The 23,432-nt window shown below is 37.2% G+C and overlaps 1 protein-coding gene across 1 annotated transcript in view; it reads right to left on the bottom strand.

Moving 5' to 3' along the window:
• LOC145694964 (venom protease-like) overlaps positions 1-23,432 on the bottom strand; it is a 186,675-nt gene that overhangs the window by 75,316 nt on the left and 87,927 nt on the right. The window contains exons 2-3 of the mRNA XM_081771778.1: positions 15,824-16,351; positions 2,674-2,788 (exon numbers count right to left, since the gene is read on the bottom strand). Of these exons, the coding sequence (XP_081627904.1) occupies positions 2,674-2,788; positions 15,824-16,351 (643 nt within the window). The remainder of the gene's footprint in view (positions 1-2,673; positions 2,789-15,823; positions 16,352-23,432) is intronic.

Raw genomic sequence — 23,432 nt, 5'->3', positions numbered from 1 at the left:
GAAAATATTTTTCACAAACTGTATTAATTTCCTTCTTTCTATTCGGTAAGAATTCAGATAAAACAAACGTCTTCTACTTTTTCACCATTTCCACTACTGTAAGACCATTGCGAAATAGTGTTTCGGCGAGATTTACATGTGTGAAATAATTGTCGCATGTAGCGTTTCTGTTACTTCTAAAATAAGGGTCCCAAAAATACATGATCATATTTTGTACCAAGTGTGTAATTATAGTGTTATTTTCTTTTCTAATTTATGTCATGCCGTACAAAGGGTAAAATTATTCAAAATCAGCTATCCACCAGATTTGCATGCCATATTTATCTAGTTTGGCATATATTAGAGAAATAGACAACTTCAACGAGATGGAACAAGCTGTTCATCAACTGTCAGATTTACACTAGGCTTATAATATTTCTTCAAACACAGGTGTATTCTCTCCCAAATGTCATGTATTGGTTCAAGTTTATCTTTTTTTTCTGTCACTTCTCCTAGTTTTGTCATCGTATCTGATAAATGTGCACAAATATTTGAACCTGTTTTTACTTATCGCAGCACGAAATTTTGATGGTCCATACTTTTTGTCTCACAGAGCTTCTATATTGAAATCTTTGACATTAAGATGATCTGCAGTATACGAAAGTGGAAAAAAAAATCATTTGTTTCATCAGTCGGCTCCTACTGATTTTTAATCATCCGTTTTGTGTGCTCCCCTAGTGCTTCTTCATTAGTATAAATAACAGTAGTGTTTAAAACATTGTACTGAAGAAATAACAATAGAGCGTCTAAGGGTTCTCCTATTGTTGTATTTGGAGGAAGAATAACCTTATCAAGTATTCTTTTGAAAATATTGTGACTCTTCGTCTTCTACGGTCGAGGTGGCTCACAAGTAAAGGGTCCAAATGGATGAATCGAGTTCCAGAATGAGACATAGTGCGCTTGATAGAGGATGTGAAAATATGTATATGTGCAAAGTTTATAGCGGCTGAGCGCCATAACAAACGGAGGAGGAGCGGGTCAAAGTTGGTGAGAGAAGAGCTATGCTATGTTATTGAATTACATCAAATAAGCTGTTGAATCGTGAAAATAGTGAAAGATAGACAACGCAAACGATGGTAGTTTCATATACTGGAAAAAGAAGAATGGACAGTGTAGTTCACAAACCTACGCCGCCATCTTGAAATCCGCCATTTTGAAATCTGTGAATTTTTTGAAACGGAAAGGTAGTCATGTGATGTGTCAGTTACGGCCAGCATGTTCTCAAAAAGTCAATTACGAATTTTAGTGATCGTTATCTGCACTTATTTGGAAGATTTAGGGTAATCTTTATAGTTATTTACGAAAATCTAGGAGACTGATACTCGTATGTTGAAAGTTTGGATTATCACGAAAAAGCATGTAAGTTAAACATATCTACAAGCCAAGAAAACTATCAGTGACATTTGGTATCCAACAGCGAATTTGATAATAATAATGTAATAATATACAACTTGAATATCAAATTTTACTATTAGTTTTCTTGGCTTGTACCTTGTAGTTATGTTTAACTTATATGTGTTTTCGTGATAACCCAAATTTTCAACATACGAGTATCAGTCCTAGATTTTCGTAAATAACTATAAAGATGACCCTAAATCTTCCAAATAAGACAGATAACGATCACTAAAGTTCATAATTGACTTTTTGAGAACAAGCTGGCCCTAATTTATATATCACATGACTACCTTTCCATTTCAAAAAATATTACAGATTTCAAAATGGCGGATTTCAAGACGGCTACGGAGGTTCGTGGTCTACTCTGCCCATTCTTCTTTTGCCAATATGTGAAACTACCAGCGTTTGCGTTGTCTATCTTTCACTATTTCCAAGATTCAACAGTTTATTTGATGTATTTCAATAACATAACATACCTCTTCTTCCACCAATTTGACTTCCCCCCCTCTGTTTCTTATGGCGCTCAGCCGCTATAACTTTGCACATATACATATTTTCACATCCTGTATCAAGCGCACTATGTCTCATCCCGCAACCCGATCAATTTGGCCGCTTTCCTTGTCAGAATACCACACAGTTCCAACCTCTGCGTAATAAGCCTTTTGTTTACTTCCATACTTTTACCAACACTTTCACTCTCTGAGTCACTAATAGTATCTTAAATTTCTGACGCTTCACTTTCCATATCACTTTCACTATCTTCAAATTTACTACACACAAGATACTCGTCTTTCTCTTCCTTCAACTGCCTAATATCTTCTTCAAACCTTAGAATCCGTGAATAAGCTACCATTTCTGTTACTCATTCTACTACAATTTTAACCATTTTCTTTCAACTGTTGCGTAAATGATATTTAATTAAAAGCGCAGCCTGATCACTAGTGGGAAATTAGAAACAAACACAAATTTACTTTTTCTGTTGGATTTACTTCAACAGTTTATGCTAAGCTATTAGAAAAAAATATTTCTGGAAGATCCTAATGAATATTTTTAAAATTTCAATGGTGTCAGTATTTAGAATTATCTACCAATAGCATATTAAAATAATTGAGACATCTATAAAGCATAAAATAAACCAAAGCAGGAAAAAATACACGTTGGACTCATCTTGACAGTTCTAATGTTAGTGAAAAAAATCATACAATAATTTCAACGGTAGATGGTTATCAGGGTACTCACATTGGTCTTATTTCTTTCTTGTCGTCCACCAAACAATGCGCAGCAGTAAGAACATGACTTCTTGTAACTAATGCTCCTCCACATAGGAAGTGAACAAGACGAGGATTACGAGGATCTGTTTAAGGAACAACAAAACATAATCAGTTTGAAACACCTCAATTATTTTTAAGGGTCATCGCTAAGCGTGCCACCAGCGTCTTGAATTTTCGTTGGAAATTTTGAGAGTAAGTCGTCTAACTATATTAGACTCACTCTAATTCTAGCAAATCAAAAATATAGATCAATTTCGATGTTGCCATGTTGTTAGATGCGGTTAAGTGAACAAACAATGTTCCCGATTTTATACATTAGTGAACAGTGGTTCCCATACCCCTCAAGTACTTTCTGCAATCGCTTCAGATTTACCATCGGCAACCCCCTCCAAAAAAAAAAAAAAAAAAAAAAGTAGTAGAGGAGACCAGGCTGGTACCCAGCCCAAAACTGTAGGGGGCCCGGTAGAATTAGGGGACCCGATCCAACCATATTATAGATCATTTGCAAGCAAAATTTTAGGGGGGGGGGCAGTAAAAATTTAGGGGGCCGGACTCCCTAGACACCCCGTGGATACGGGCCTGGAGGGGACCGGAGTTGGTTGTAACAAGACCAAGATCAAGGGCGCCAATTTCTCTGTAAATTTGGGAAGCCATTCAGATGCAGATATGAGGATTTTAAGACAAATTTCATTCAAATTATGCCAAATATTGTATATTCATAAATACAATAGGGGGCCCACATGAGCTTTGCCCCCCTTCCAGGATCGGTGCCCTTGACCAAGATCACTTGCTTTGTAGACCAATTTTTATTCGATTTAACGTTCTTAAAAGTATCATTATGGTAGAGGTATATTTAAAGCTCGATTGCGCCATTTTCAAAGAAAAATTGTCGCCCCAAAAAATATCATGGGTGCAACCTGCTCCCTAAAATACATTATGTAGCCACCCCTATTAGTAAACTCTGTAAATTCCTCATCCGTTCTTCATAGACAAATAAGCAAATTACACATTCTAAAAACAAAGTAATACAAACTACATTTCACGAAAACCAAAGAATTTGGAAATACTACAAAAACTCCTCGTCAATAGCGTTTCCTCAACGGTTCCATTAGAAAGAAACATAAAAATCTCTGGTGTTTGAACAGAAATAATATTTTCTCTCATCGTGCCCCTCTAGAAACACCTCCGTAACTTTTATGGTCCTCGGCTTGGAAGTTGTCATGAAAATATTTTATTCCTTGGTACCCTTGAGAAAATATAACTTAAACAGCATTGATGCACCTGTGCTATACATTCCCCTTCATTCTCCCTCAGGAAGCGCACGTGACAACTTTCGATGACGTAACGTCTTCTTTTTTCAAACATAATTGTTATTAGTGACTACTATTTTATTATTAGAGACTGTTATTTTAAATATATATAAAATACTAGCTGGCCCTCTGCGAATGTCTTTGTTCCTCCCCTTGTCCCCCTAGCAATTTAAAACTGGCATTATCACTGGCTAGGAGGAGTTTCGAAACGAACAATTCAAAAAACAGAGAACCATTCATTGATTGGATTTGAGCTTAGCTTCCCTTTCAGTAGCGAGGCTATTTGAAACTTCAACCTACAGCCTAACGGATCCAACCACATGCGCTCCCATTGAGTATCAAACTCTACTCTTCCACTTGCCGAAAACGATCAGATGATGAAAAACAAGTTCTTATGTCTACATAACATCCATATCTTTATTTTCTAAATTGTCTGTCTAAATTGTACCACTTTGAGGCGCCATAGTGGTATTTTAATATATTCAGTTGGCAACACTTCTATGGCGGCAGAGATTAGTGTGCAGGATCTTAACTCATATAACAGAAGAAGCAAGAGTTATGGTGCACTGACTATGGACTCTACACTGTTCTACACAATACTATAAAGATAACCAAGAAAGTTCTGTCGTTTTTTTCATCTACCACGTTCGAACATCAATATGTCACCTGAGACGTACCTGGACGATCAAAAATAGTCCCTATCAGCATCGATGACCTTCTGCCAACGTTCTGGAAGGTCATAGACTCCATCACGGTAGAAGTTGCTGGGCTGTGAAGCGAAAGAAGGTATCAAGTGCATTTTGCACCTTTACTAGGGATTTGAAGTGGCGTCCAGTAAGATGATTGCCCAAGGAATAGAACAGGTGATAATCAGACGGTGAAATGTCCGAGAAATATGGCGGATGCAATGTTATTTCCCATCCAAGGCGTAGAATGGTGTCCCCGGTCATCCTAGCCAGGTGGGGCTTAGCGTTGTCCTGTAACAGGAGGATCTCTTTGCGATGCAGAAGTCCTGGCTCCAGAGTTTTGAGTTTTTCTTGAACACGGCTCAACTGCTGAACAGTACACAGTTGCATTGATGCTATGACCAGCTGGTAACAGTTCCCGATGCACGATACCGCGAGCAGTCCACCAAACATATATAAGGACCTTCTTCTGATGCAGTGCTGGTTTCGGCTGTTTTGGAACCGGTTCATCGGATGCTAACCAATGATGATGGAACTGTAGACTTTCATACAGGACCCACTTCTCATCACATGACAACACCCTGTCCAGAAATGGCTCATTCCTCGAACGAGACAGCAAAGAAACACAGATGTGTGTTTGCGCTGCATTCTAGCCCAGAGTCAAGGTGTATAGGACCCATCGATCCAACTTGCAGTGCTTCCCAAGTTGATGGAGGCGCTGCCGAATGGTTTCTCCACTCAGACTGAATTGTAGTTCCAGTTCCTCACATATCTTGTTACTGTTCGCCTGAATTACTTCCTGAAGATTTTCATTTTGTACAAGTATTGGTCTTGGCGTATATGTGGTGCGTCTTCGAGTGTTTCGTCACCGTCCTTAAACTTGTTTAACCACTGCTGCAATGTCCGCTTTCTTATGACATGCTAATCAAAAGCCTAACATATTTTCTGCCTCGCTGCAGCAGCATTTGACTCCAATTTTGAACTCGTACACCATACATGACCTTATAACACTCTTCGGAGGTCCCATGTTCACTCTGTCCTTATGAAAGTTCATGGTGTAACTGAACTGCTTGCTACAACCAGGTAGTATGTTGGATATACTCAGACCAACATCTGACATTCGCCTTATCTCCATTCGCATTCAACTCACGGTGTGAGGGCCAATAGAATACAGACCTCCACAAAAAAGCAACAGAACTTTCTTGGTTACCTTTATATTAAACAGTTTAAAAGTGCCAGGTCTTCTCTTGTTGCCCAGAATTCTCTGGTTTCATTTTATAACGTTATAGCTCCTGGATTAATTTCTTCATCTCCTTTTCTTTTTTCTTTGTTTGAATATGTGGAAATACTTGAAACCTATTAAATTTTAGTTCATTTAATATGATTTGATAAGTATTAAAAGTAGTATTTTTCTAATCTTTCAAATTGGCAATTGTCATTGCGTTATTAGCAAAACTTCACGAAAAGCGTGATGTAAAGTATAATGTAGAGCTTTATAGAACAAAATTTATTTATGGGGTCGTGGTGGCTCAGTGGTAGAGCACGCACTTCTCGACTGTGGACTCCTGGTTCGATCTTAGCTCCCACCAAGTGGGCTCTATGAAGGATAAAAGCCGTGTGCATGAGTTTTCTCGAGGTTCTCTTGTTTTCTCCCACTTTCATCATTCCACCATTATGATCAATTTCATCATCACCGTCTCCCTTAGCCTCAGTACATGGGACTTAAACTATATATATATATGTCACAATATGGTATGATTGAATTTTCAATTGTCTTTATTCTAGAATACCCTATCCGCTTTGTGGTCTTGAGATTATACAAATTACCTGATGAATATAGTCTCTCTCTCTCAGCATAATTGAATCAAAAATCAAGGACATAAGTTCAATATTATGTATATTCCTGTTACTTGTGCTTTTTATTTCAACTTAAATTCAAAATTCTCTCTCAATTTATTATCCACATGTTTTGCGAATTGCCCACTTCAACCCTTGGATGCATAAGTGGGGTCTCTTGGACCCCAAGCCGGTTTTTCTTGCTTCACATCTCCCTTGTCATATGGCAGAGGTAATCCAAATTTGATGACTTTTATTCCTACAATATTTTCTTCTTTCGTGTAAAGGCCTTTCTCTAATTTCTTTCAACTTCCTGAAATACAGTCGATTTTAATCGATACCCTCATTTTTCATGCATCTAAGGGTTAATACTGAAATCTCTTTCTTCTTTACCTTTTTGCTCCATTGTATATATTTTATTCTTTCTTCTCATTGCGAATTAGATTTGAAAATTTTACGATATCAATACCTAAGTAAATTATCAAATGCGGTTTATTTTCTGATTAATTCTTGCATTATCAATGTTGTAGCCAGGGGCGGATCCAGGGGGGCGATCGGGGCGATTGCCCCTCCCCCAGAAGAGCCTAAAGTTTGGAGCCCTTAAAAGTAGCAGTATGACAACCCACCGCCCCCCTCCCCAGAAATCGGTCCTGGATCCGCCCCTGATTGTAGCTTGCAAACATTAACTTGCAATTTGTCTCGCAGCAATTGATGCCAAATTCTCACGTTCCAGAAACGTAATGTGTGGTATACGTTTACAATAATTTACAAACATTCAAAAGATGCCCAAAAAAATAACAGAACTTCTATTTCGAAGTTAAGTAACGCACCGAAAAGATATAGGAACACACATGATAATATGGCCAAACCAAAATAGCTAATCAATACTTGGTAACCAGGAATATAGTCGATTAAAAGCTATATTATATTTGTATTGCTCTATATACAGTAGAAATAGAAATTATAAAACTTAAGCAATAAAAGTGAAAGCTGACAGAACTTGTTATAGCCAATGAGCCGATCATAATTATATATAATTATGTATGTGTGTGTGTGTTCGTCGATATATATAGAAGCTCAATTAACAGAAGTAAATGCATATATCATTAAATCATAATAAACCAATTTCTATGCTGGGAAAATATAGATTAACTATATTCAATTTAATTAGGCAATTTAATAGTCTGTAACGCTTGATTGCACAAATTCTAGGGAAATTGGATTATAAAATTAAAAGGGCTTTCCAAGAATTTGATATTTCAATAGTTCACGAGGTATTTTTCTACTATTATTATTATTATCATTATCATTATAAACTGTCGGTTAGATGCAAATTATTATATGCATCAATTATTTAGAATGACTTAACACATACACTCCTAAATAGAGTTCAAATGGTTTACAAACGTGTTTATTAGAACGCCATGCTTTAATTTATGTTTAGAATATTATCGTAAATATATACCTCAAGAACACACTTTAAACATGAAAAATTAGGGGATCGAAGAAAAATATTTGACGCGAATTTTGTGTAAAAGAAACATTTGACAACCAATGTTATGCAGATCATATTTAAAAAAAATAAACAGAGAATTAAAAGTTCCAATATGTAAAATCAACGGCGCAAATCTGTCTTCAACATTGGGGGGGGGGATAGGTAAGAGCGTTAAAACAATGTTGTGGAAGGTCAGGGGAGCAGAGTTGTCTTCAGCATTGGGAAATGGGCAGATTTGAGGCTTATTCTGGGAAGACATGAATTTCATCTCACTTTCCTCTGTGGCAATCAGAATCAAATAATCACATTCCCCCCCCCCCAAAAAAAAAACATTTCAAATCGGATTATTGAGGGGGACAGTCCCCCCAGTTCCAAGATTGGAGGAGATGTCTTCCTCATCCCCCCGAGATTTGCGCCAGTGTTGCTAAGATGGGAGTATTTGTGGATGTACACGATTTAGGTGCATGTAAGAGTGAGATAAACACATGCTACAGCTAAACCTCCAAATTGTGTTTTTAGACCACTAGCCCATTTAGGAAATCCGTCTACTGAAACATGGTGAGATGATGACCACATGTTGATACGCTTACGCAGAATTATTCCTATAAGGCCACCACGTCACTGGAAAGAAGGACCGCCCTTCAGATGGTGACACGCCCTTCTAGAGCCGCCATTGCGGCTGAAAAGTGGTTTTATTAAGGCAATATGTTGGCAGAAAGGTGGACAGCCAAGTACATGATGGCATGTAATATTGTGGCCCCGACATGGTGGTTCAGAGAGTGGTATCATTATAACTTTGACCAGCATCCCGACAGCGGGCGTCGCTGCTGGGCCCATTATAACAACTAGGAGCGGATGCTGAGACGACAACGAATTCCTTAAGGGGACAGCTCCCGACTTCAATATTGGTTCCTAGTTAGTAATAATTGTAAGAGATAGCGGGAAACTTTTTCATATGCATCAGGTTTTCATTTCTGATGCAAGCATAACCTCTGGATCAACGTCTTAAGGTATCAGCATTGAATTAAAATAGTTTCGAGATCTACCGTAGGTACACAACGTGAAACCAAAATCATTTGAATACCACTGAAAATCATTTTGTATTATTTAAAATTGTTATACAGCAATAGCCTTTAATTAAATTGAACATTTGTTTTAGAAAATTTTCATATCTCAAATTCTTTTTTTTTTAAAGGGGTTTATAAATTAACATTGACAAATTTAAAAAAAACACACAACAATCTAATTGTTGCTAAGAGTTAAGTTTTTTTTATTCGTGTGGCAAAATTCAGTGAGTGGATTCAGGTAAGTATTTTATTCCCCTATTTCCCCATTTTTTTTTTCTAGTGGCGTTGAGGTTAAAAACGTTACTAGGAATGAACGAACTGCTTTGTAATACAAGAACTAGCATCAATGTTGAATCAATATGCTAGTTTGTAACTTGGTTGTTAAGATTACTTAGGGGCAACAAAGGGAAGGGGAACAGCGCCCTGGAATATATCCCTCTACGAAAAGGAAGCTTGGACGGTTGTTTACCTTAATGGTATCTTCCTCAGGATCCTTTCCCCTTAGTAATTTGCAGGCCATGGGCGCTGAGGGCCTATATACAATCAACTGTCATCTTTTCAGGCCCGGCAAATTCGTGCAAGATGCCTGGATGTTTATGTAAAGGTAACAGTTATCTTCATATTTGTCAAACATTAGTATTTTAAAACATGTAGATACTATTTAAGAGCACTGAATTATTTTGTGTTATTATTATTATATATTTTAAAAATCCAAAGTTGGAGCAAACCAGTTTTTTTTTTTTTTTTTTTTTTTAAGCAATTTATTCTTTCAGCAACTTCTGTAGTTCTGTTCTTCATATAGATTCATGCAATCCATAAGGTGCTAAATCGAGAGTATACATTTTTGAGTTTTAAAATAAGTTCTTTTTGTTTCAAAATTTGTTTCCTTTTGTCACAGCCAGCGGCGCAAATCTGTCGAGGTTCAGGGGAGCAAAGTTGTTTTCAACATTGGGAGGCTGGCAGATTTTAGGCTTATTCTTGGAGGGACATTCATTTCAGCATCCTTTCCTTTGTGACAATCGGACACAAGTCATCACATTTCTCTCCAAAAATAAAACATATTTCAAATCGGATTATTGGGGGGACAGTTCCCCCAGTTCCAAGATTGGAGGGGACATGTCCCCCTCATCCCCCGGGATTTGCGCCAGTGTGTAAAATATTCTTTCAACCAATAGAAAACATGTTTTGACCTCAAGACTTGTAATATATATATCTATATATATAAAAGAGAACGCACAAAATCCTTTGTCCGCTCATCACGCTAATACGGCTGAACCGATTTCTTTCATTTTTGGGGGGTTGTTAGGATTTGGACCCTAGATGGTTTTTATCATATCACTTTAATTTTCAATTACCAGTGTCTTGAGATAATTGACCATTCAGGTGTCCATACGTACAAATCCTTTGTTAGTTCATCATAGGTATAAAAATAAACGTATGTATATGCAACCCGCATGACCCTGTGACTCGGCGGGTTAACATACATGACAGGCGTTATAATGGTTTTTATCATATCACTTGAAAGCGAAAAAGTAAAAATTATCTAAGTAACAAAGTTTATTGCGTTCGGGGGTGACCGCAGCGAAGCGGGGCGGGTTAACATAAATGACAGGCGATATAATGTTAACATTTACTGCAATCTTCTATGGTTTTTATCATATCACTTGAAAGCGAAAAAGTAAAAATTATCTAAGTAACAAAGTTTATTGCGTTCCGGGGTGACCGCAGCGAAGCGGGGTGAACGCTGCTAGTATATATATATATATATATATATATATATATATATATATATATATAATTACTGTATATCTTAGAAGTATTATATATTTTATTTGATTTGCCTTATTAATGAAATTTAAGAATTGACGCTGACTTTAGTTTGTAATTGACATTGTAGTTTCTATCGTTTTCTGTGGTGGCACGACGACTTAGTTTTTAAACGCTTACCTCTCGGTATGTGGGATCCCTGGTTTGATCCCCGGCCAAGGAAGTTTGTGGTGGACAACACCGTGTCCGTGGGTTTTCTAGTGGAACTACCATTTTCTCCCACAACCTCGTTCCGCCAATTCTTTCATTATCATTCACTTGTCTTAATAATTTCCCACTTAACCTAAAAGGCATAATCGTTGGATATTATACTGAAAGATTTCATTTAACTTTAATTTTAGTATTTTAGTGTATAGTTTTGTAATAGTACCATTGAATTACACGACCAAATATTGTGTTTTTGCTTTTAGCTGCTTTCAGCACGGTAATAAAGTTTATTATTATTGTTATTTTTACACTTGTAAATGTTTAAAAATTTTTTGCTACATTTCTTTGAATTTCAGTGAATGACTTAAAGAAAAATAAAAACAATGTAAAAAATATAATGTGAGCCAAGTAGTACCTAAAAATGCGTGCGTAGTCCTGGCCCCCCACCATCACGCAGTTCTTCGAAAACAATTTCAATCGTTTGTACTTCGTTTGCTCCCATTTGCTCCGCAGTAGCTCCGTTTGCTCCCTTACCGTTCCCGAGAAAATGGAATCTTAAAGTGCGGTGGCCAGAACAACGTCGTTCCAGCCCCCCACCCCCACCCAACAAAAAATAATAGTTGAGGGGAACGGATGGTGGCATTCGTTTGTACTTCGTTTGCTCCCATTTGCTCCACAGTTTCTGCGTTTGATCCCCTACCGTTCCCGAAAAAAAATATAAAGTGGGGGGGGGGGCAGAACAACATGCTCCCAGACCCTCGAATTAAAAACAGTCACAGAGAGGAACAGATGGTCGCATTCGTTTGTAATTTGTTTGCTCCTATTTGCTCCGCAGTAGCTCCATTTGCTCCTTTACCGTTCCCGAGAAAATAGAACCTTAAAGTGGGGGGGCCAGAACAACGTCGCTCCAGCCCCCCACCCAACTAAAAATAATCGCTGAGCGGAACGGATGGTGGCATTCGTTTGTACTTCGTTTGCTCCCATTTGCTCCGCAGTAGCTCCGTTTGCTCCCTTACCGTTTCCGAGAAAATACAAATTTAAACTGAGGGGCCAGAAAAAGGTGGTCCCAGACCCTCGAATTAAAAACAGTCACAGAGCGGAACGGATGGTGGCATTCGTTTGTACTTCGTTTGCTCCCATTTGCTCCGCAGTAGCTCCGTTTGCTCCCTTACCGTTAACGAGAAAATAGAACCTTAAAGTGAAGGGGGGCCAGAACAACGTCGTCCCAACCCCCCCACCCACCCAACTAAAAATATTCGCTGAGCGGAACGGATGGTGGCATTCATTTGTACTTCGTTTGCTCCCATTTTCTCCGCAGTAGCTCCGTTTGCTCCCTTACCGTTCCCGAGAAAATAGAAATTTAAACTGAGGGGCCAGAAAAAGGTGGTCCCAGACCCTCGAATTAAAAACAGTCACAGAGAGGAACAGATGGTCGCATTCGTTTGTAATTCGTTTGCTCCCATTTGCTCCGCAGTAGCTCCGTTTGCTCCCTTACCGTTCCCGAGAAAATAAAAATTTAAACTGAGGAGCCAGAAAAAGTTGGTCCCAGACACTCGAATTAAAAAGTCACAGAGAGGACAGATGGTCGCATTCGTTTGTACTTCGTTTGCTCCAATTTGCTTCGCAGTAGCTCCGTTTGCTCCCCTATCATTCCTGATAAAATAGAAATTTAAAGTACGGGGCCAAAATAACTTGGTCCCAGCCCCCCAATCAATAGCAGATAGGAACGGATGGTGGCATTCGTTTGTACTTCATTTGCTCCCATTTGCTCCGCAGGTCCTAAGTTTGCATGCTTACCGTTCCCAAGAAAATGGAACTTTAAACTGTGAGGGGCCAGAAAAAAGGAGCCCGGGAACTTCGAGGAGCCAGAAAAAAGTGATCCCAGCCCCTCGAATTAAAAAAAAAATCACGGAGAGGAACAGATGGTCGCAATCGTTTATACTTCCTGTGCTCTAAATTGCTCCGCAATTTGTCCGGTTGCTCCCCTGGCGTTCGCGAAAAAATAGAATTTTAGACTGGAAGAGTCAGAACAACATGGTCCTAGGTACCCACTCAATGGTAGAGAGGAACAGATGGTGGCATTCGCTTCTACTTCATTTGCTTCAATTTTCTCCGCAGTTTCTCAATTTGCTGCCCTGCCGTTCCCGAGAAAATGAAACATGAAACTGGTGGTCCAGGAAAGCGTATCCCAGCACCTCGAATTGAAATAATTTCAATGAGGAACGGATGGCGGCATTCGTTTGTACTTGGTTTGATTCGCGGCAGCTACGTTTACTCACCATTCCCGAGGAAATGGAACTTTAAAGTGGAGACTAGAACAAAATTCTCCCAGCATCCCACTCAAATAAACATAATAACGTAGGGGAGCGGATCGTGGCATTATTTTGTACTTCTTTAGCTTCGATTTGCCCCTCAGTTTAAATTTCGATTTTTCTGGCCCCTCAGTTTAAATTTCTATTTTCTCGGGAATGGTAGGGGAGCAAATGTAGAAACTTCGGAGCAAATGGGAGCAAACGAAGTACAAACGAATGCGACCATCTGTTTTACTCTGTGACTGTTTTTAATTCGAGGGTCTGGGACCAACTTTTTCTGGCGCCTCAGTTTAAATTTCTATTTTTTCGGGAACGGTAAAGGAGCAAACGCAGAAACTACGGAGCAAATGGGAGCAAACGAAGTACAAACGAATGCCACCATTCGTTCCCCTCAGCGATTATTTTTAGTTGGGTGGGGGGCTGGAACAACGTTGTTCTGGCCCCCCACTTTAAGGTTCCATTTTCTCGGGAACGGTAAGAGAGCAAACGGAGCTACTGCGGTGCAAATTGGAGCAAACGAAGTACAAACGAATGCGACCATCTGTTCCTCTCTGTGACTGTTTTTAATTCGAGGGTCTGGGACCACCTTTTTCTGGCTCCTCAGTTTAAATTTGTATTTCCTCGGGAACGGTAAGGGAGCAAACGGAGCTACTGCGGAGAAAATGGGAGCAAACGAAGTACAAACGAATGCCACCATCCGTTTCTCTCTGCTATTGGGTGGGGGGCTGGGACCATGTTGTTCTGGCCCCCCACTTTATATTTCTATTTTTTCGGGAACGGTAGGGGATCAAACGCAGAAACTGTGGAGCAAATGGGAGCAAACGAAGTACAAACGAATGTCACCATCCGTTCCCCTCAACTATTATTTTTAGTTGGGTGGGGGGGCTGGAACGACGTTGTTCTGGTCCCCCCACTTTAAGATTCCATTTTCTCGGGAACAGTAAGGGAGCAAACGGAGCTACTGCGGAGCAAATGGGAGCAAACGAAGTACAAACGATTGAAATTGTTTTCGAAGAACTGCATGATGGTGGGGGGGGGGGGGGCAGGACTACGCACGCCCTAAAAATGCTATTACACGAAATACATAATCCCTCTCATCACAAAGGAGCATGTCTAAAAAAAATACCGAAAGTGAGATAAGACCTCCCTATAACTTGTCTCACTCATAACGTGTCTCATTGAAGTTTATTAGCTGAGATACAGCTTCTTGAGTGATGGACCTCAGGATTGACGAAACTGTCTCGTGACAAATGGGGGGTATATTGAGATCATGAAAAAATTAGATATGACCCTTTGTCTCGAGAGGGATAATAATATCTGCTTCTAGGTCTTTTCTTTCAGTCCAAAAATCTGGGTGTGTAGTTTGTTGAGTCGTGGTTCTCGGATACACAAATTTATGCACCAGACGAAAGATCTTCAAAGTAACCATTTGTTCATTTAAAAGCATTTTTTATAATTAATTAAATGCTTCAACTTTAAAAAATGATCGTATAGTTACTCTCCCTTATTTACCCCTCCAAAAAAGAAAGAAAAATGAAGCAAATGCAGTGGTGAAGACCCTTAAGAAATACATTCTCCTCCAGTCTATCCAGGAGTTTGTATCAATCACTGGCGGCTCTTGAGGGAAGTCACACATAAAAATAAAACTTCATCATTTCAAACTAACAAAAGAGAGAGAGAAACTTACCTGCTGTTCCAATTCACGTACACACGCAATGCTACGTTTTCTTCCCTTAAGTTCAAGAGGTAAAAGTTATTTATTTATTTATTTTTTTACCGTTGTGATACCTTAAGAGCCGCCTTTGATATCGTTTTAGGATTTCTGCATGGTAGCTCTAGTTACTATTTAAGAGTGAAACGAGTATTAAATACATCAACCAACATATCTAAGCAGAAATTAAAAGAAAAAAGGAAAGTTTTTCTTGTCTAATTCTTACAAGGTTAATTCATGTTTAAAATCAATCAAGCAAATATAATAATAATAATAATAATAATAATAATAATAATAATAATAATAATAATAATAATAATAATAATAATAATAATAATAATAATAATAATAATAATAACACGACTACAATTAGATGTGAATCTATTTGTTATACTAGCAGTGCTGTCTTAACAGAATTATGGTCCCTTAGGCGAACTAGTGTGCTGGGGTCCCAACGACTAAGTTTTGCACAATAAATGTAATTCTGCTCATGAGTCCGTCGAGTAAGTGACCATCGGCTCATGCGTTAAAATGGCCCTGATCATTTCATATTATGCATAGCTTCTGTATTACCATCATCCTAACACTTGAAACTCTTTCGAATGAAACTTGCACTATTAAAAATTATAGTATAAATTATGATCCAAATAAATTTGTAGCACCAAAAATTATCTACGGGCTTATTAAATTAAATTTTATTTTATTTAAGTTAGAAGACATGACTTACCTTGATAGGCTATTACTGACATCCATGGGTAAGCTCCAAGTAAACTGTTTACACCTCCATGTATACGTGACAATAGCCTTCCTTGTCCACATTCCGAAGGCAATGGATTTTCCTTATTAGTTATTATTGGTGATACGTTTGGTTTCTTGTTCTCAGTACCTTTATTTGTGTTAGGTTTCGAATTTCCAGTAGGTGTACCTTCGTTAGAACCTATTAATGGCTTAGTTTCACCTTTGTGAACATTGGAATTGCTACTACCACTACTGCTGCTAGAGGAAGATGTGGACTGTCCAATGTGAGAAGGGCGACCAAACGTTGGAAGTCGTGGACAGCAAACTTTGGGTGAATTGTTTTCAAAGCCGCAAGCAGACTTCCTCAAAAAATCGACGGAGGAAGGAGTCCTGTGTTTTAATAAATCTAAGAGCGGAGAGCATGAATAGATAATGACGCAATGACCGGGAAGTCCCGAGGGAGACTGGCAATCTTCTGCACTCACCCTTTCTCGAACTTTCCCTGGGAACAAGATATCTGAAATATGAAAGATAAAATATAAAATAAATATTTGTTTAACGACTAATTATTTCTGTAGAATTGTATACATGCAAATCCATTGTCAAATATATATACAGTACATACGATCTTACGTCTATCTTTCTGGTTACACTAGACGATTTCTTGTCAGCAGTATTAACATAGGTTGTCTTTAAGGGAAATATAAGGCTCTCCCATAATACTACAATTTTACGTTTTTAATTAGTATATTATTATTATTATTATTATTATTATTATTATTATTATTATTATTATTAGTAGTAGTAGTAGTAGTAGTAGTAGTAGTAGTAGTAGTAGTAGTAGTAGTAGTAGTAGTAGTAGTAGTAGTAGTAGTACATCACCTTCCCCCTTGAAACCCCAATGATGCAATTATATCTAATACTTTGAGAATTTTTGTCTACATCGTTTAGATCCATGTTTCTTTTTTATTATTGTATGTAATTTCATGTTTCTTAATTTCTGGGAGAATCACGTTCATTTTCACAAAACATGCTCTGTATATTGATATATTCCACACGCATATACAGTTTATGACTTATATAGACTACAGAAAATGTTACTGAGCTGTTTGGAGAAGTGTAGTTTATACAAAATAAAATTATATACTGAAGTTTCTTATGTCCATGGCTCAAGACCTCATTATTTCTCTTGCTTCAAAAGCTGTTGTTGGATCAATACCAAGATTGTCTAAGTTCCGGGCACGAGACTGACTTCACTCTTATCGTTCTCATCTTATAATCGTGATATTCTGGTTGCAAATCCCATTGTCGATGATATTTCTATACTGAAAACTGAGAGGGAAACCTCTAGAATTAGTTTCTTCAAAAGGCTGCTAAACTAAGAGAATATATGGATTGTGCTCAGCATTGCAAGAGAATTGAATCTGGGACCAGATCAGTAGAGCAATCAAGTAAACAAGGTTGAGGATGACAATAAGACACGCCTAATCATTAACCCTCAAGAAGTCGCGCTGAAAAAGTATCGCAAGTAGTCGCGCGCGGTCAAACGGACCGCACGAACATAATGTGTTGCAAATATCGTTTTAATTATTTTCTTGTATTAGAAACGTAATTTTGGATATTTTCTGATTAAGAGGGATTAAAATATTTATTATTATAATAAGTTTTACAGTAGTAACTATTAATGGAACCTACTGTTAGACATGTACTCTTTTTTTATTTCTTATTTAGAATAAAATGTTTTTCCGTTACATATTTCTTTAGATAGATAACTACGCACTGGTTTTATTGAAAATTCTAATTCTGATGACGATCTTTTGTTTTTGTCAACTCTTTGGTTCGTCTAAAATTAGAAATGCAATAGTAAATTACTAAAATAAATGCTATATACACATAACAATAAAACAAAGCTCCAAAGCGCATTTTACATTCAATTATAGCTCACTCGTAGCTAAGCGGTTAGCATACGCCCCTTTGGCGTGGATCTTCCGGGTTCGATTCTCGGTGGGAGCTCATGTGGTTCGGATCCCACGTTAAGCAGTAGGTCTACGTCTAACATAGCCTTGATGCTGAAAGGGGCACTAAATTGAAATCAAATCAAATTTACATTGAATGATTTTACGGTCCTATTATTTTGAAACTTCACTTATACAGCACTTCATTGAATTATTTAAATTTACACTGTTTTACACTTTGTCCGCGCTTATTTCGTCCTCTCCTGCTCTGACTATATTCGGGGAATCGCTTGTCATTTCTGGGTTTGAGATCTTCAGACTCGCTCGCAGACCCCTATTTTCACTCTCGAGTTCACTCACTTCTACGTTTTTTTTATGATCTTCCTCAGACAAAGCTTCCACTAGAGCATCTCGGCTGATTTATCTGAATAGTCCATTCCTAACATTTCCCTCCGTTCTTTTAAGATGTTCATTTCTAATTTCCTCTTTTTCCACACTTGGTATCAATTTGTTAATTTTGTCGACCTCTCTTCCATCAATTAAAATAATATTTATACTTATAAAGCTTAAAACATCTCCAAAACAAAGGTCACGTGCAGAGCGAAACATTGAGAAAAAACATTACACGGTTAGTCGCGCGCGGTGGAAAGCACCGCAGAGTCACTAAACAGTCAATAGTAGTTAAACTTAACAACGGATAAGGGAGTGATTGAGCCGGAATGTTCGGGAAGGTGAGGGGTAAGATTAGCTACACGGTGGAGTCTGTCGGACAAACAGAGTAGACACACAATAAAAAATAATTTCCCTGCGGTGCTTTTGACCGCGGCGCGACTACTCGAGGGTTAATAGAAAGATTCAATACACTTCACATTATTAATTGAAAGGTCCAAGAGACAATGGCGCCGATTCCTCTGTAAATTTGAGGGTGCCCATTCAGATGCAGAAGGTATACATATGAAGATTTTAAGACAAATTACAGTCAAATTATTCCAAATATTGTATATTCAGAAATATAATAGGGGGCCCCACATGAACTTTGGGGGGACCCGGGCCCCCTCCCCCCCTAGGATCGGCGCCCTTGCCAAGAGACGCAAATGACAGCGTAAAGGTAAGGTCCTACTGTATCTCAGCATGTGATTATTAGACATCGGGTTTTTATGCAAATGCACATTTTGTTTGTTTATATGCATCTCTTAAATTTGGTAGGGATTTCTAACAACAATAATACAGCTCGAAATTGAAGTTGTAAAGTGCATATAAATGCATATTTCAAAGGTTAGAGCATATATTAGTGCTTAAGAACATATTCAGCATATTCTATACGTTTTTATTTCAGATGTATCCTTATAGCATGCAATAAATCCAATTTTAGTTTGTATTTTCAATGCATTCTCTGCAATAGAACAGCTTTTTGCATGGGAGTATGCAAGAATGCCTAGTTTATGGAGAACCAATAATGTTAGCAACCAATGAGCAGAAATAAGATGCTTACAATTGCCAAGACGTTAAGAGAAAATTGATAAAGATGTAATATCGTGTCGACACCAATCCAGAAACAAGAGACGCGAGGAATTATGCTCATTCAATGCTTAGCTCTAGTTGATTAAATTCAGCACGAGCTCCAATAGGTTTCTGGTAAATTCGGGCGCTCTGTGTAAAAGAAATTGACAGATGTTATTGCCAGAAACTCAAACTACAAAAGAATTGAAGCCATGAGAAAGTACCTTCAAGGGTTAAATTTCAACTTTTCAGAAAATATAGATACTAAATCCGCTTCTCTCTATAAATGTTGTACAGTGGCTAATTACGGGAAGGAATAAATCCTCAAAAATGAAAACTTTTTTGTACAGTGAAAACGTGTAGAAAAGTGAGGCTTATATTTATGAAAAAGTTAGGCTCTTTCAGTAAAAAAAAAAAGAAAAAAGAAAGAAAGAAAAGAAAAGAAAAGAAAAAAGTAAAGAAAGAAAAGAAAGTGACGGTTCGTTCGCAATATGATACCTTTGTCACGAAGTTGATGGTAAGGCTATGGCTGGCCTTACCTCTTTAATAAAGAAGTTTTTTCTCAATCAATTTCGTCAACTTTTGGTCCTCTGTCGTGTTAATGTGTGGAATGGCCAACGTCCAGGAGTTTTATATTCGAGTAATAAAGTTTTTTTTTATTGATGTGTCAAGTGAGATACTTTCCCATTTAATTTTTTTGAGTGGATGTTCAAATGCTCCATGACCTTTCCTTACCTCACTTTTAGGATTAGGATTAGAATTTAGATTTCTGTGCTCTCGTTTCTGGCATCTAAGGCCATTTAGGGCGTCACGTTTTGAGAGATGACGTCCCTCGGCGAGCGCACTATCCCATAAAAGGGAAGGAAGAACTATTGTGTTAGATACCATCCCGACATTTGCCTGGTGTGAATGAGGAAAAGCCTGAAAAATCTGCTGTTACACTCTTTCGACCGAGTGTCCCCACCGGGAATCGAACCCGGGAACTCTCTCACCAAAGGCTAAAGCGTTAGCGACTACGCTACGAGGGGCTACTACCTCACTTTTTGTCTCATATGTAACATATAACTAACTAACTAACTCTATGGCCTATGGAACCCGGAGGTTCAACGTCGCGTTCACTAAAGATTTCCACTGACTTCTATCCTTAGCTAACTGCATCCAGTTTCTACTTTGTATTCTTATCTCTGCAAGATCCATCTTAATATTGTCCTCCCATCTGCGCCTAGGTCTTCCTAATGGTCGTAACATATATAACATATATATAATTTTAATTCAAAACGGCTTATATTTTCTTATTTACACATTAAAAAGCGTGTATCTCCTTTAAATCTTAACACAACCAGATCTTTCGCAACTTTTATAAAGTCCGAAGACGGCTAAAATTAACAAACATGACAGAGTCCTTAATTTAATAAATAGCAGCTAGCATTTCAGCTTTAATTGCCATCTGATTCTGCCTTCAGCTGGAATTTGCTACCATTTCATTGTAGTTACTCTATGATGAAGTCATAATTCTCACTTAACATGTAAAATGACCACGAAGAATCAAAATCAAAACCACACTAACTACAGTAAACATACATAAGTCATCTTTGCAGTTCTGTTATATGTCTACAAAGAAACATTCATATAGATAAGCAACTCTTTCTACGCTTTCGTTGTAAACTATTTAAAATACTCTTATAATTTTTCATGGGTGTAATGTCGTATATATCGTGGATAAGAGAACACTAATTTTGAAGAAGAAGAAGAAGAAAACTACATTGAATTGAATTTTCACTTCTGTGTTTTCATTTCACAAAGCCGCTCTTTCTGCCAAGATCCATTACCTTCGTCGGAGCAAATAAACCTTGTTTTACCTCTTTTCTAAAGGATTCTTCTCCTAGGGACTTGAGATGTGCGCTCGTTTTTGTTTATCCTTGTTTAATATTGAATGTGAGGGAGGTAGAAAATGTCAGGGGAACTGAAAGAAAGCCATGAATTAAATCTACGTAAGCCTTCTCTGACCTCCGGCGCTCTGAACGGGAAAAAGTAAAACCAGAGAAAAATGCAAAATCAGATAAATAAAGGCTTGTTACAGGCTATTTGAATTAAAAAAATAAAAAGCAAGAAAAAGGGTGAAGAATTTCGGTGTTTTCGCCGTGGAACATTTAAGAGCATTAGTTGTTAATTATTATTATTATTATTATTATTATTATTATTATTATTATTATTATTATTATTATTATTATTTTTAGATATGATTAAGAAAACTTTTTCCTCCTTTCCAACCTGATGCAAAATCCGAAATTCATTGAAAACTCAAACTGCCTGTAAAAGACAAAAGAGCCTGGTTTACAGACTTCCGTCTATTTTACAGAAATGTTCCTCATTTTCTATTCAAATTCTACACATTTTCATTATTGCTACAATCTTAGAAACCAAATTTTATGTACTAGTGTTCAAATTTTGAACTACACCTAACTCAATGGTCACATATCAATGAATGAATCAAACATGACGTATTTCCGCCAGGACCCGGTGCATGCGTTCCAAGGAAATGTGCTGCGTATGAAACTTACATTGGCTATGTTTTGCGTTGACCTACAAACGTTATAACTAGTGATGTGAGGAAGAAAATTTTCTGGAAATTTCCCGCTATATTTTTCCGGAAAATTTTCCGTTCTAAACAAATATCAGTGATCAAGTAACAATTCCTCATTAATCATAAAATTGTAGGGATGCGCACGAGACGTGTCGAGACAGAATTTTCCTGACAAAATTCGAGTCGAGACACAGCTCTTCCAATAGAAAAAAATATATTTTTCGAGTCGAGACATCACTTTTACAGCACATTTTTGAGACGAGACAGTCTCAAATCTTGTCTCGTGCGTATCCCTATAAAATTGATTGAATTCATGTATAGAAATGTGAAAAAGTGGATCGTTTAAAGAATCTGAAAATTTTCATGGCTCAGATAATTTCCAGTACTAAGTACGAAAAAGTGAAACAGGTTTTTATGAATCGAAAAATTTTGTTCTGTATGGAAAAATTGAAAAACTTCATGAGTCGGAAAATTTTCATCATTTTGAAGCGAAAAGTAAAACAACTACTTGAATCGGAAAGTTTTATTGCTCAGTAGAAACAAGTGAGAGGAATTTTCATGGATCGGAAAATTTCCATTACGATGTAGAACAGCGTTTCCCAACCTTTTTCGACTTGCGGCACACTACAGATGTAACTTGAATTCTCGCGGCACACTATATAGATATTATTATTATTATTATTATTATTATTATTATTATTATTATTATTATTATTATTATTATTATTATTATTATTATTATTATTATTATTTGTAAACATAAAACACCTTGGTAATTTTTTCTGTAATTACTGATATTTGTTTCACAGACAAGAAGGTTCGATCACTGGTTTAAATCCGTGATAATCATTATGCTTATTTTTCATTCTAATTTAAAAATAGAAAACAATTACATTGAAATAGAGGACTCAGGTTTATAAAAATACACTTTCTCTTTCGAAAATTGTATCCAACCTTTCACTAAGAAGGAAGATCACTAAATAACGAACGAATAAACAAATCTCTTGTACTTTTAAAACACAAATGAGACTAATTTGTATGCAGGTTTACTTTCTCGAAATGATTGAATAATATTTTAAAATTTCAAGTTACGAAATAGTCTGCAACAATAATGAAGCAATAATGGTGATAACAGTTATAACAAATATCTTTAACATTAAAAATGTACAAAATAGTAACACAGTATGGAACTTAAAATTATAGATTCATAGTAGACGCTCAAAGTAATGTGAAACATAAATATACATTTTCCCTCAAAAATATAATGTGAGACACAATGTCTTGCAATTTAATTGCAATAGAATTAATAATTATGTTTCGATTTCCTTGCGGCACACCAGTGGCCTATTCGCGGCACACCAGTGTGCCGCGGCACACCGGTTGGGATACGCTGATGTAGAAACAAGAGGAAAAACTTTTCATAATCCAGACAATTTTGAATATTATGTATAGTGATGTTAGGTGGAAAATTTTCTACTATATTTAACTGCACATTGAGCCATAAAATTGAACTCATGTAGATGAAAGTTAGACAGCAACAAATTATAATTTTCCTATTA

The sequence above is a fragment of the Thermobia domestica genome, chromosome 9 (genome assembly GCF_964235325.1).
Source record: "Thermobia domestica chromosome 9, izTheDome1.hap1.1, whole genome shotgun sequence".
Taxonomy (NCBI): Eukaryota; Metazoa; Arthropoda; class Insecta; order Zygentoma; family Lepismatidae; genus Thermobia; species Thermobia domestica.
Note: the sequence above shows the minus strand (reverse complement) of the source record. Positions and strands in the feature narration are given on the sequence as shown.